The 13969-nt window shown below is 42.5% G+C and overlaps 1 protein-coding gene across 1 annotated transcript in view; it reads right to left on the bottom strand.

The window, feature by feature from the left end:
* DAPP1 (dual adaptor of phosphotyrosine and 3-phosphoinositides 1) overlaps positions 1–13969 on the bottom strand; it is a 168664-nt gene continuing 154695 nt past the window's right edge. The window contains exons 7-9 of the mRNA XM_082243612.1: positions 4259–4344; positions 3161–3248; positions 1–736 (exon numbers count right to left, since the gene is read on the bottom strand). Of these exons, the coding sequence (XP_082099738.1) occupies positions 704–736; positions 3161–3248; positions 4259–4344 (207 nt within the window). The 3' untranslated portion in view covers positions 1–703. The remainder of the gene's footprint in view (positions 737–3160; positions 3249–4258; positions 4345–13969) is intronic.

Here is a 13969-nt window from a genome sequence, read left to right as displayed (position 1 = left end):
TATGAAAAAGTATATACATATTTTATTTTCCTTCCATGGGTTTGTCAGCTTTTTATTTTGTACATTAACTTGTAAACAATGCACTGGGTTAGATAACAGTAATGGAATGTCGCAGTTATAAGATTCTATAGAGAACATCAAACTATTCTAATCATCAACCTCTATTCACAGTGAAACCAAATATATTAAAAACTAGCAGTTGCGTACTGCTAAAGTACAAAACTCTTTTAAATATGTGTAACATCCCACATAGTTCTGACCTGTAGCAAACCAGTTTATATAACCAGCGCCACAATCTAGTTCTGCATTTCTTACACCAGAATGGACAGTGTATTGTTGTTAAATGGCACAGAGAAGCATTGCCTTGCCTGCAACGTGAACGAATGGCACTGCAATTCATCCCTAGAGCTCCCCTGGCCAAATGTTCCCCCTAGATGAGCTGTAACACTTGAGTCTACAGGCTAAAATAGAGGCCACAGAATGCTAACAAGCTTCCAACACTCATGTATGAACCATCAAATGGAGGTAATATTCCTTATTCTATGGTTTTAAAGGGTCTGCGTCAGTTTATATTGCCATGTTCAACATTCTTAAGTGTACAAAAAAAATAATTTTTTAAGAGTCCAGCCGGGGTTAAGTTTGGGCTCCACCATTCTGAGTTTGATCCTAATTATTTAATGGAGCGTTATGTCTGTGGTACCCTTCATCTTCGAGTTGTCTGTCTTCTTATTTGAGACTGTGAACAAAAGAAAAACAAATGTTAGATAATTAAAGCAGAACTATAGGCAAAACTTTTGGATAGAGCAAGGGCGGTTCAGATTTTTGTTCGCCATCTGCGTCCCATTGCGGAGATTTCTCTTCACTTCCTGCGCCATAGCCTAAGAGGAAGTGAGAGTAAATCCTTGCAAATTAAAGTGATTGTAAACGATCACCTTGTAGAATAACCCATTCAGTTTAAAATAGAAATGAAAATGAAAGGCAAAACATTTGTATATAGATCTGAATAAAACAAATCCCCTACCCCTTTTTTTTTTTTTTTTTTATGTGATCACACTCCCTCTGTTCTCAGCTGCATAAGAGCTAGGGGTAGGAGAGAAGGCAGCACACTGAGCTTCCCAGTGAAAGTGTGATCATTGAAGGAGAGCAGGCTAAGTTTCCAGCACAGCTAGAGAACTGACCACGCTATGTTCTCATGCCTAGCATGGTCAGTTTTTAATAGGAAAGTAGAGGGACTGGCAAGAACACCAGGAATTTCACATAAAGGAAGCAATACAAAGAGTAAAGGATACTTTTTCATACAAGTACATGGTACAGCAGGCACATATCAGGAATGTGAAATGTTGAGTTTACACACAATTTAAGAGAATTCTTTTGGGGACTCCGAGGTCACCAAACTAGTGTCCCAATTACTTTTCTGGGGACAACCCAAAATTTGGGATTTTCTTTTACTTTCAATCATAATGGTAAAGAGACAAATAGAGAGGGTGAATCTCTTTAATGAGGACACAGACAGCAATACAAACTGACAAGCTTTCCAATCCCTGTCTGCTCTATTCAAAATGAAGAAAAGTTTTGCTTTTAGTTTTACTATACTTTAAACCCACAGTTACTTTTTGTAACCTGGTGAGTAGCAGTAAATAATCAAGAGTGCTGCATTTATGTAATTATAAACTCACTTCAAATGCCTGAAAAAGTGTTACTGCCAACATACAGTAAGTAGTGGACTTCATTGTCTATGATCTTCACTTTTCACCCAGTGATTGCTGCCTATGCACTGCAATCTTTTTCCTTTTTGCCTCACTGCTGGCCTTAATATACTCCCTTTTCCTTAGTGATATACTGGATTCTGTTAACTTGTAGAAAACCTGCACTGTGTTGGTGATTTCCCTGCTGTTTGCTTGTAAGGTTTGGCCTGGACACTCCTGATCCTCTCTCCACATGGCCGCTTCTTCTCCAGATGTCCAACTTATTGGCTGAAGGTGCTGTCTTAGGTGTACCACCAATCTGCTCATGAAATATTGCAGCACAAGCATATTCATGTATGTGACTTCACTGGGCAGCAAGTACAAGTCTTTTCCGTGTACCGTAAAAACTGACTAAAGCAAAAATGTTTCTTTGGAGTGATTCAATTTACTCACACCAGATTCTTGTAGTTCTTCCAGCTCTACTCCAATCATGACCCCAATCTTTCTACTTGATTCTGTTTGTCTACAACCTGCCCTGACCTGTCAAAACACTGCCTGAACTCAATCTGGTCTGACCAGTTTTTTTTTTTTTTTCAGATTATGATCTTTTCTTTCAGATTGCTATATTGCTTTGTTACTTCCTGCAATGATAATAAACTCCCTTCTTTCCTTGCATTCTGTTTCTAAAGCCCCGTACACACGTAGCGATCGTCGGCCGAAAGATCGGCCGTCTTTTGTCCAGGGCTGTCCTGTCGGTTGAAAACTGCAAAAGACTGCACACAAATTTTGTCGGCCAACAACAGCCGACTGCAGAAGTGATGTCATGTGATGGTTAACTTTCCGTGTGTTTTTTCTTTTCTGAGCATGCCCAGTCTTGCATATCTGCTGATTGTCGGCTGAATTCTGTACTGACTTGCAAACAATCGACCGTTCTGGTGACGGCCAACAAAAATTTTAAAGTCTGCACGCCAGATTCTGTTCAGCCGAAAATGCGCTGTCGGAAGCATCATACTAACAAGCCTACAATCGGCCGAATATTTACGGCCGACAATCGGTACGTGTGTACGGGGATTTAGTCTCTTCTTTGCATATACTATGTCATATTTATGATTTTTATTATCGGCTTCCATAGCAAGCCTAAAGCCTAGTACACATGGTAAGCTCTAGAACAAGTCGCTGTACTAACAATGTGATTTTTAGTACAACGATCTCCCTTCTGAGCTATTGTGTGGTTCTCACACCGGTCAGTGCCAGCAGCCATTGGCTGTGAGCGCTGATCGTATGTCAATCGGCTGCTGGTTTTCCAGCAAGCTCATTCAACAGAAGCTGTCGGTGAGATCTGCTTCTATCAAACAAGGACCCGTACACACAGGCTGAGCGTCGGCCAATATTTACTGTACTGGCTGATTTTTGGTGGCCCTTCTGTACGGGGCTTTACAGTATCACCAAGATCCATGAGTGTATGATAGGCATACCATTTTCCACCTTAAAATCTTAATCCATTCATCTGCTTCTGCTCCTGTCTTTGCACAGAGGTAATAGGTTCTCACTGGGAATACCAAACTGTGAAGAAAAAATATTCATAACATTAGGACTTGCTTTATTCAACACAATTTTATTCTAATATATAGAAGCCCTTGAATCCTTAATTTTCCTAAAGTTTTATATATATAATATATATATATATATATATATATATGGTAAGGATGCTTTTATACATACTCATAGGATTGTTCTGGTAAGCTCTTCCAGCATTATATAGTGGATGTGGGGAGCATAGAGAAGGAGCCTCCAGTTATTTCTACACCTACTGAAATAGATCTGTTTCCAGAGCACCCAAACGTCCCCAAAACTTGGACTCTGTTATACCACCATATTACGTTTGTGCCCACTACCACTGATGCTCTAATACAGGGCTTCTCGTACTTTTCTAAACAAAAGGCCAGTTCACTGTTTTTCAGCTCTTTTGGTGGCTCAATTGTGGCCCATAGGAGTAGAAAATATCCTTTAATCGGTAGTCTGTAGAAGTAAACAATGCCCTGGAATTGCTAAGGCAGTGGGAGTTAAAAATGGCCTGTGGTTAGTTAGAGGAAGAATAATGCCCCAATTATTGGCGTCTGTGGAAGGAATAGTGTCCCATTGTTGGTGTTTGTGGAAGGAATAGCGCCCCATTACTTGCATCTGTGGAAAGAATAGTGCCCCATCCTTGGTGTCAGCAGGGAAAATTGTGCACTATGGTTGGTCTCAGTTGGAGGAATTGTTCCCCAAGGTAAATAAAGGTCCACGGCTCCTCTAACATAACAGAATAGCTTGGACATGAAGTGTTGGGATCACCAATGAGCTGGAGCGATTTAGTTATTACCGGTACATACTGGAGAAAAGTATTTGTTATCAACACTTGGTAAGGCTGCCATAGCATTTACAATTTTAACACCTCCTATTTTCATGTCGCAAGCTAACATGGTCTGTTTGAAAAATATAAGCTTTTTCAGCAAGGAAGATGTGCGATAAAGACCTTCTTGTCCATACAGAAACAGTGGATATTATGTTATTTGGTTTAAGACAACACATACCAGAAACAGTTAACTTTTTCCTGTGAGTAGTCAAATTGTACTGCACTGCACTCTGTAAGATCTAGGGTCTTTATTGGCTCCTGAGCCTGTAAAAAAATAAATAAAAAAATCAGAGAACCACACCATGCTGGTCAATCCATCATGTATTGTTACTACATGTTTTAATATCTTATTCAAAATTATGTTTGTAATAGATCAGTAGAAAAATGGTACCACATCCCTAAATTGTATACTGTAGATAATGGGGAATATTCCCAAAGGGTCTCCAAGGCACAAGCCCAAGGTGTGGGGGCATGGGTCTGGATAGGAAGAATGGAAAGAAAAGAAAAAATAAAGAAAGGAAGGGGAAGGAATGGGAAAGAAAGAAGAAGGAATGGGGGAAGGGAGAAAAAAAAAAAAAGGGAGAGGGAAAGGTCAGGAAAGAGGGAAGAGAAGGGGAGGGAAGGGGAAGGCAAGGGAAGAGGAGAGAGAAGACGGGGGAAGAGAGGAAGAAAAGGCAAAGGGGAAAGTTGGGAAAGGAGGGCCGACGGAAGGTAGGAAAGAAAAAATATAGAAATGGTGAAACAGAGACAGTAGGAAAAAATGTTGAGGGCTGGTGGGACTTTAAAGGTACCAGGTAGAGCAATAAAGGGGAAAAATGTGTTATAAAAACTAAAAAAGTTTATTGGTACATGTTAAAAACAGGGTATATCAAGCAAAATCATAATTTACATAAACATAAACATACATAAACATATATGAGATAAAGTATGAGCTAAGGCATATAGGCGTAAGGCAGCAATTTGTTGTAAATTGGGTCCGATGAGGAGCATCAGACCATTCCCGACATGTTTCGCGGGCACAAGAGGTCCGCTTCTTCAGGGGTGTAAGTCACATAGGATGTAATGTGCCTTGTATAGCCTGTATGGTATAACAACATCGACAGTTATTAGAGTATACATATATATCTGTAGTTATTCGTACATGCGAGTGTAAACCACCAGGTGCATCCAAAGCCTCCACCGTGCAAGTGACAGACTAAGTCAGGGAAAGGGAAGGTGCCATCCAAGAAAAGAGTCTCCCCAGCGGATGTGGAGGGGTGATCAGGACAATGAGCTATCCCACATAGAGGTTATAAGATAAAATGAGAAGGTTGTATGTATAGGTCTGCAGTAAATAAAGAAAATGAATATATTTACCGTCACCATAAAGGATATAAATTTATATATAAATGCTTAGTACCTATTCGTGTTTCCAAAAGAGGACACACATATCTCATATAGTGGGGAGATCAGCCAAGATAAAAATGCAGCTGGAACTTGGATCCTAAGATCATTGTTAGTCCTACATGGGCAGTAAAAAGCATATCAGCACCCTAAGAATATGCATACAGTAAGAGTATAACCTATATTCAGGAGGGTAGATCTGAGAGAGAAAGAGATTACCTTATACGAATCTGCCCAATGGATAAGACCAAATGGTGTAGGGATGGTAGAGCAGATAAGGCAATAGACTGGCTGTATCATTGAAAAGATTTCATGGGTCCAATGTTAGGCCCAGACAATAGATAATCTAAAGAGGCAGAAACAAAGGTGGCAAATCTTAGAGGGGTACGTCAGTAAAGGAAAATAAATCCGTAGAAAAAAGGCCTTCCTGGAGCTTACCTGTACCATGCTGCAATGGCGCTGAACGCCGTCTCCTGAGAGACAGTGTAGTGAAGCTCCGCCTGATATGGCCCTCAACCCGACGCCACATGCGCATGACGTCACGCGCAATGTGGGCGGGTCAGGTCCTCAACGGCGCGCGCACCATAAGGTGCGCGCGCAGTGCCGCTCTTGTGTGGGCCACAAACGGCAGCCCAGAGTGGCCGCAGCGAAGACAGAGCGGAAACAATGTCCGGTCATCTACGAGCCCGAGGACCACACATCCGCTGGAGAGTCTATGGAGGCACGCCCCCGTCCGGACAGAAAGCATACTGCAACCGGGGACATGAATAGGATGCACAGATGGGGAGTGTACACTCGCATGTCACAATGTAATAGGAATACAGAAAAAATCAGAAATGCATATATACACATATATAAACATTGTACATTGGTAGAACACCTTTTAATACATCAAAATCCATGGATAAAACAGAAATAAAGCAATGAAGGAGAAAGAACAGGGGGGAAAGTAAGAGTCGATCCCACTTGTTCTAATAGTGTAAAATCCGGTGGGCTACATGGGAGAGCCAAGTAATGGATATATCCCAGGAGCCGACCGGATTTGGAGAAAGAATTTATAAATCTTTTATGGACACTGCTGCTATTTAGGAGGATGGATATAGAGTCCAGGAGAGTTATTAATCAGAAAAATAAATAAAGAAATATAACAGAGAATAAAGATAAATGTCACGTGATTGGATGTGACAAGAGACCTGTTCAAAATACATGAAGGTCTTTAACTTACCCAGCCAGGGATCAGGGTGTAAGACGCCGCTAGCACGGACGGGACAAGAATGGACGCAGTCGACCGAGGGCCGGATGTGCTAGGCAAGGAATGAAATAAGGAATAGAAGATAAATGGGAGCTTAGCCCAAAAAAGGCTTATATGTCAAAACCTCGTTGATTCCTGGAGGTGTCGTGGCCTCCAGTAATTCAATCCAATAGGACTCCTTTTGTAATATACGTTTGTCCCAATTGCCCCCTCGAGGGTCCTGGGGGATGACCTCCAACACAAAGAAAGTGACCGCAGAATTGTCATATTTATGCCGAAAGGCAATATGACGTGTGACACTAGTCTGCATGGTACCCCCCTCGGAATGGTAAATATGATCTCCTATCCGTTTGCTGAGCTTTCTAATCGTTTTGCCGACATAAAAAGCTCCGCAACAACAAGTCATGAGATAAATCAGTCCCTGTGTGTTGCAGTCAGCATGGTGTTTGGAATGGAACCATTTTCCATTAGGAAGGCGTATTCCTGTACCAGTCTTTACCCAAGGACATTTGTCGCACGAGCCGCATTGGTAAGTCCCATGTTTTAGATTATGTGTGGGAATAGAATTGGTATAATGACTGCGAGTCAAACAATCCCGAAGGGAAGTGGCTCGTCTGAATACCAAGCTGGGTTTGGCTTTAAGATACTTATTTAAAGTGTGATCTTGGGTGAGTATGGGCCAATGGCGGCTCAAGGTTTTGCGAAGAATGTCCTCGTGTGCGGAATAGGTGGTAATGAATCTGACATTGGTGTCATTTTTCTTGGTGGTGGTTTTATACAACAGATTGGCTCGAGAATGAGCTCTAGCTCTGTTGTATGATTTCCTCAACAACGTTTTGGAGTATCCTCTGGCAAGGAGTCGCTCACGCAGCTGATCCGCTTGGTTTTTGAAATCAGAATCCGCAGAACAATTCCTGCGGAGCCTGAGATACTGGGCATAGGGGATACTTGCGATACTTGCTTCCCTTTCCCTGACTTAGTCTGTCACTTGCACGGTGGAGGCTTTGGATGCACCTGGTGGTTTACACTCGCATGTACGAATAACTACAGATATATATGTATACTCTAATAACTGTCGATGTTGTTATACCATACAGGCTATACAAGGCACATTACATCCTATGTGACTTACACCCCTGAAGAAGCGGACCTCTTGTGCCCGCGAAACATGTCGGGAATGGTCTGATGCTCCTCATCGGACCCAATTTACAACAAATTGCTGCCTTACGCCTATATGCCTTAGCTCATACTTTATCTCATATATGTTTATGTATGTTTATGTTTATGTAAATTATGATTTTGCTTGATATACCCTGTTTTTAACATGTACCAATAAACTTTTTTAGTTTTTATAACACATTTTTCCCCTTTATTGCTCTACCTGGTACCTTTAAAGTCCCACCAGCCCTCAACATTTTTTCCTACTGTCTCTGTTTCACCATTTCTATATTTTTTCTTTCCTACCTTCCGTCGGCCCTCCTTTCCCAACTTTCCCCTTTGCCTTTTCTTCCTCTCTTCCCCCGTCTTCTCTCTCCTCTTCCCTTGCCTTCCCCTTCCCTCCCCTTCTCTTCCCTCTTTCCTGACCTTTCCCTCTCCCTTTTTTTTTTTTTTTTTTTTTTCTCCCTTCCCCCATTCCTTCTTCTTTCTTTCCCATTCCTTCCCCTTCCTTTCTTTATTTTTTCTTTTCTTTCCATTCTTCCTATCCAGACCCATGCCCCCACACCTTGGGCTTGTGCCTTGGAGACCCTTTGGGAATATTCCCCATTATCTACAGTATACAATTTAGGGATGTGGTACCATTTTTCTACTGATCTATTACAAACATAATTTTGAATTTGAAATTTTGGGTGGATAACACACCTGAGGGCTTCTCTTCGCTTTGGCTTTTAGCCATATGTTTGTATATCTATTACTTAACCCAATATATTATTCTTCTAAGATATACTGACTGCTTAGGTTCTTCTTTTTGTTTTGGAGAGACGATTATCATTATATTTTTTAATAATACACACTCCCCAACAGGAGTGTGTGTTTTTTGTTTTCCCTTCCTTCGGTTTCAGGTCTGTGGACTTCGTTGGCACGGACGGGATTGGACGCAGGGCTGAGTCATGGATCTCCAGGGTACAGCATGGACTGGTTTCATGTCAGGTATACAGCTGGCTTGTGGGTCCCAAACCAAAGTCGAAGAGGACCTTAGAGCCTATCTCAGCAAAATGCAGAATCTTTTGAAACGTAAATCCCACTTGTATTGGCACATAGAGTATTTCCAGAAGTACATCGATGAGAACATCAGCCCTCAAGGCCTGAGAATACACACCCTCCCTACCCTGAGGGACCCCTCAGATACCTTTAAAAAGGTTTGGGAGGATATCCTTAATAATTGTAGCCGCGATCTCATGAAATCTCTGGTGACCCAATACAAGAGGGATATGACATCTCTAGATACTGAAATAGATCTAGTTAACACCAAGTTCAAACATGTCTTTGAGGCACCGACCTTCGCTCCTGCATGGACGGAGGCCAAAGCGAAATTAGAAATCATGAATAAGGAAATTGTTCATAAAAAACAATGTAAATTCTTGAAAGATAGACAGGCCTTCAATGAAGGCTATGCCTACAGATGGAATTCCAAACCCCACACCTCACGCACATTTAGATCACGCACAGGTGATCCTGCCGATATCACGTATGACCACATAGAATCAGATTCCAGCACTGCCAGTTCTCTCTCACAGCAATCACGGTCATCTAGACAAGGACCACCTATTCCTAACAAACGAACAAAAGCACAAAAACGTGGACGAGGCAGTGCCGGTCCCTCACCCACCCAACCTCACAGTCACAATAAGAAAAAACCTGATACACAAGCTCACATGAACACTTCCACACATTTGGCGAATATAGCACCCACACTACAAAAAGTTCTGGCCAAAAACACTACACCTTCTTTGAATACAAGTGATTCCACATCTGCCACTTCAGACGACGGTTTTTTAGAACTACCAACCTCACAAACACCCAGGAATACCAAACAGGGCAACCTGAACATATACATAAAACCCAAAACCAATTAACCATACCAAACTCTTCAAATAAGTTAAATATCATTAATTTGACTACTGTCGACTTAACTCAGGCCCAGGCAGAAGTGCTTGGTTTAGGTTTGGGCTTTTGCCCATCAAGGGCTCTTGATATATCAGAAACCATAAAAGATTTACATTTATTCGCGAGAAATCTCACCTTTAAGTTTATGTTTGATGATGAGAGAAAACAAAAAAATTTAGAAAAACAAATAGCCGAACAAACCAAGCACTTCACCATGGCTGAAAGTCGTGCCCTCAAGGACCTAGTCCTCCTATACGAGGAGGGCAATACTGACGTCGTTGCAGTCATCGACTCTACGGATTCGTCACAAGGAGATGTTCCTCCTATTTCTGTAGTTGCCCCAAGAAAGAACTTCAAACCTAAATCTGAAAAATTTCCGGATCTATCAACAAACCCCAATATCTGGACCTTTGTTCAAAGGGTATCCAGAGAACTTAAAACCAAATCTTGGCCTTCCATATCTAACAACCTAACACAGGAACAAACCGCAGCTTTAACGTCCCTCAAAAACAACGAAAACATCTTGATAAAACCTTCAGACAAGGGGGGCAATATTGTAGTTATGTCCCCCCCTCAATATGAAACCATGTGTTTAGAGGTCCTTTGTAACCGGGAGTGGTATCTTCCTATCACTCCCGATTGCATAGCTGACTTCATAATGGAATACAAGTCTCTGTGTGGGGAGGCCTTTAGTCAGGGCCTCATAGACAGAGATACGTATAACTTCCTTAACATCAAATTTCCCAAAACCCCGACCTTCTATACCTTACCCAAGGTACACAAAAACCTTGAACACCCCCCTGGCAGACCTATCGTCTCCGGCAACGAGTCGCTCACGGAACACGCTAGCAAATTTGTTGACTCTTTTTTGTTGCCCCATGTCTTGGCACTTCCCTCCTATATAAAGGACACCACTGATCTCCTAAAACACCTTGAGGAGGTTCAGATTCCTCCGGATGCCCTGCTCGTAGCAATTGATATTGAGGCTTTGTACTCAAGTATCCCGCACGACCAGGGCATCCGGATGACTGAATCATTCCTCAGGGAACAAGACCGTAAGACTTGGCCACTGATGGACTTTGTCCTCAAGCTTCTCAGGTTTATCCTAAATAGGAATTATTTCACCTTTATGGAACAAACATACTTACAGATCCAGGGGGTTGCGATGGGCACTTGCTGCGCACCCTCATATGCCAACCTATATTTAGGTGCTTGGGAGAGACTGGTGTTCTCGGACGATGAAATGGAACGTTGGATGAATCAGGTTCTAATATGGTACAGGTTCATTGACGACTTGTTTGTCATATGGACAGGTACACATGACGAACTTCTTTCATTTCTTACAGCTCTTAACATCAATAATTTGAACCTAAAATTTACCTACACCATTGATAGACATCATGTTTCCTTTCTCGACCTAGACATCAGCCTCTCCCCGGATGGACGAATCAATACTGATTTATATCGTAAACCCAGTGCCGGTAACACCATTTTGAGCGCAGCAAGTGCCCATCCCACCCCCCTGGTCGCAAGTATCCCCTATGCCCAGTATCTCAGGCTCCGCAGGAATTGTTCTGCGGATTCTGATTTCAAAAACCAAGCGGATCAGCTGCGTGAGCGACTCCTTGCCAGAGGATACTCCAAAACGTTGTTGAGGAAATCATACAACAGAGCTAGAGCTCATTCTCGAGCCAATCTGTTGTATAAAACCACCACCAAGAAAAATGACACCAATGTCAGATTCATTACCACCTATTCCGCACACGAGGACATTCTTCGCAAAACCTTGAGCCGCCATTGGCCCATACTCACCCAAGATCACACTTTAAATAAGTATCTTAAAGCCAAACCCAGCTTGGTATTCAGACGAGCCACTTCCCTTCGGGATTGTTTGACTCGCAGTCATTATACCAATTCTATTCCCACACATAATCTAAAACATGGGACTTACCAATGCGGCTCGTGCGACAAATGTCCTTGGGTAAAGACTGGTACAGGAATACGCCTTCCTAATGGAAAATGGTTCCATTCCAAACACCATGCTGACTGCAACACACAGGGACTGATTTATCTCATGACTTGTTGTTGCGGAGCTTTTTATGTCGGCAAAACGATTAGAAAGCTCAGCAAACGGATAGGAGATCATATTTACCATTCCGAGGGGGGTACCATGCAGACTAGTGTCACACGTCATATTGCCTTTCGGCATAAATATGACAATTCTGCGGTCACTTTCTTTGTGTTGGAGGTCATCCCCCAGGACCCTCGAGGGGGCAATTGGGACAAACGTATATTACAAAAGGAGTCCTATTGGATTGAATTACTGGAGGCCACGACACCTCCAGGAATCAACGAGGTTTTGACATATAAGCCTTTTTTGGGCTAAGCTCCCATTTATCTTCTATTCCTTATTTCATTCCTTGCCTAGCACATCCGGCCCTCGGTCGACTGCGTCCATTCTTGTCCCGTCCGTGCTAGCGGCGTCTTACACCCTGATCCCTGGCTGGGTAAGTTAAAGACCTTCATGTATTTTGAACAGGTCTCTTGTCACATCCAATCACGTGACATTTATCTTTATTCTCTGTTATATTTCTTTATTTATTTTTCTGATTAATAACTCTCCTGGACTCTATATCCATCCTCCTAAATAGCAGCAGTGTCCATAAAAGATTTATAAATTCTTTCTCCAAATCCGGTCGGCTCCTGGGATATATCCATTACTTGGCTCTCCCATGTAGCCCACCGGATTTTACACTATTAGAACAAGTGGGATCGACTCTTACTTTCCCCCCTGTTCTTTTTCCTTCATTGCTTTATTTCTGTTTTATCCATGGATTTTGATGTATTAAAAGGTGTTCTACCAATGTACAATGTTTATATATGTGTATATATGCATTTCTGATTTTTTCTGTATTCCTATTACATTGTGACATGCGAGTGTACACTCCCCATCTGTGCATCCTATTCATGTCCCCGGTTGCAGTATGCTTTCTGTCCGGACGGGGGCGTGCCTCCATAGACTCTCCAGCGGATGTGTGGTCCTCGGGCTCGTAGATGACCGGACATTGTTTCCGCTCTGTCTTCGCTGCGGCCACTCTGGGCTGCCGTTTGTGGCCCACACAAGAGCGGCACTGCGCGCGCACCTTATGGTGCGCGCGCCGTTGAGGACCTGACCCGCCCACATTGCGCGTGACGTCATGCGCATGTGGCGTCGGGTTGAGGGCCATATCAGGCGGAGCTTCACTACACTGTCTCTCAGGAGACGGCGTTCAGCGCCATTGCAGCATGGTACAGGTAAGCTCCAGGAAGGCCTTTTTTCTACGGATTTATTTTCCTTTACTGACGTACCCCTCTAAGATTTGCCACCTTTGTTTCTGCCTCTTTAGATTATCTATTGTCTGGGCCTAACATTGGACCCATGAAATCTTTTCAATGATACAGCCAGTCTATTGCCTTATCTGCTCTACCATCCCTACACCATTTGGTCTTATCCATTGGGCAGATTCGTATAAGGTAATCTCTTTCTCTCTCAGATCTACCCTCCTGAATATAGGTTATACTCTTACTGTATGCATATTCTTAGGGTGCTGATATGCTTTTTACTGCCCATGTAGGACTAACAATGATCTTAGGATCCAAGTTCCAGCTGCATTTTTATCTTGGCTGATCTCCCCACTATATGAGATATGTGTGTCCTCTTTTGGAAACACGAATAGGTACTAAGCATTTATATATAAATTTATATCCTTTATGGTGACGGTAAATATATTCATTTTCTTTATTTACTGCAGACCTATACATACAACCTTCTCATTTTATCTTATAACCTCTATGTGGGATAGCTCATTGTCCTGATCACCCCTCCACATCCGCTGGGGAGACTCTTTTCTTGGATGGCACCTTCCCTTTCCCTGACTTAGTCTGTCACTTGCACGGTGGAGGCTTTGGATGCACCTGGTGGTTTACACTCGCATGTACGAATAACTACAGATATATATGTATACTCTAATAACTGTCGATGTTGTTATACCATACAGGCTATACAAGGCACATTACATCCTATGTGACTTACACCCCTGAAGAAGCGGACCTCTTGTGCCCGCGAAACATGTCGGGAATGGTCTGATGCTCCTCATCGGACCCAATTTA

Source organism: Pelophylax lessonae, assembly GCF_965119305.1.
Source record: "Pelophylax lessonae genome assembly, chromosome: 1".
Taxonomy (NCBI): domain Eukaryota; kingdom Metazoa; phylum Chordata; class Amphibia; order Anura; family Ranidae; genus Pelophylax; species Pelophylax lessonae.
Note: the sequence above shows the minus strand (reverse complement) of the source record. Positions and strands in the feature narration are given on the sequence as shown.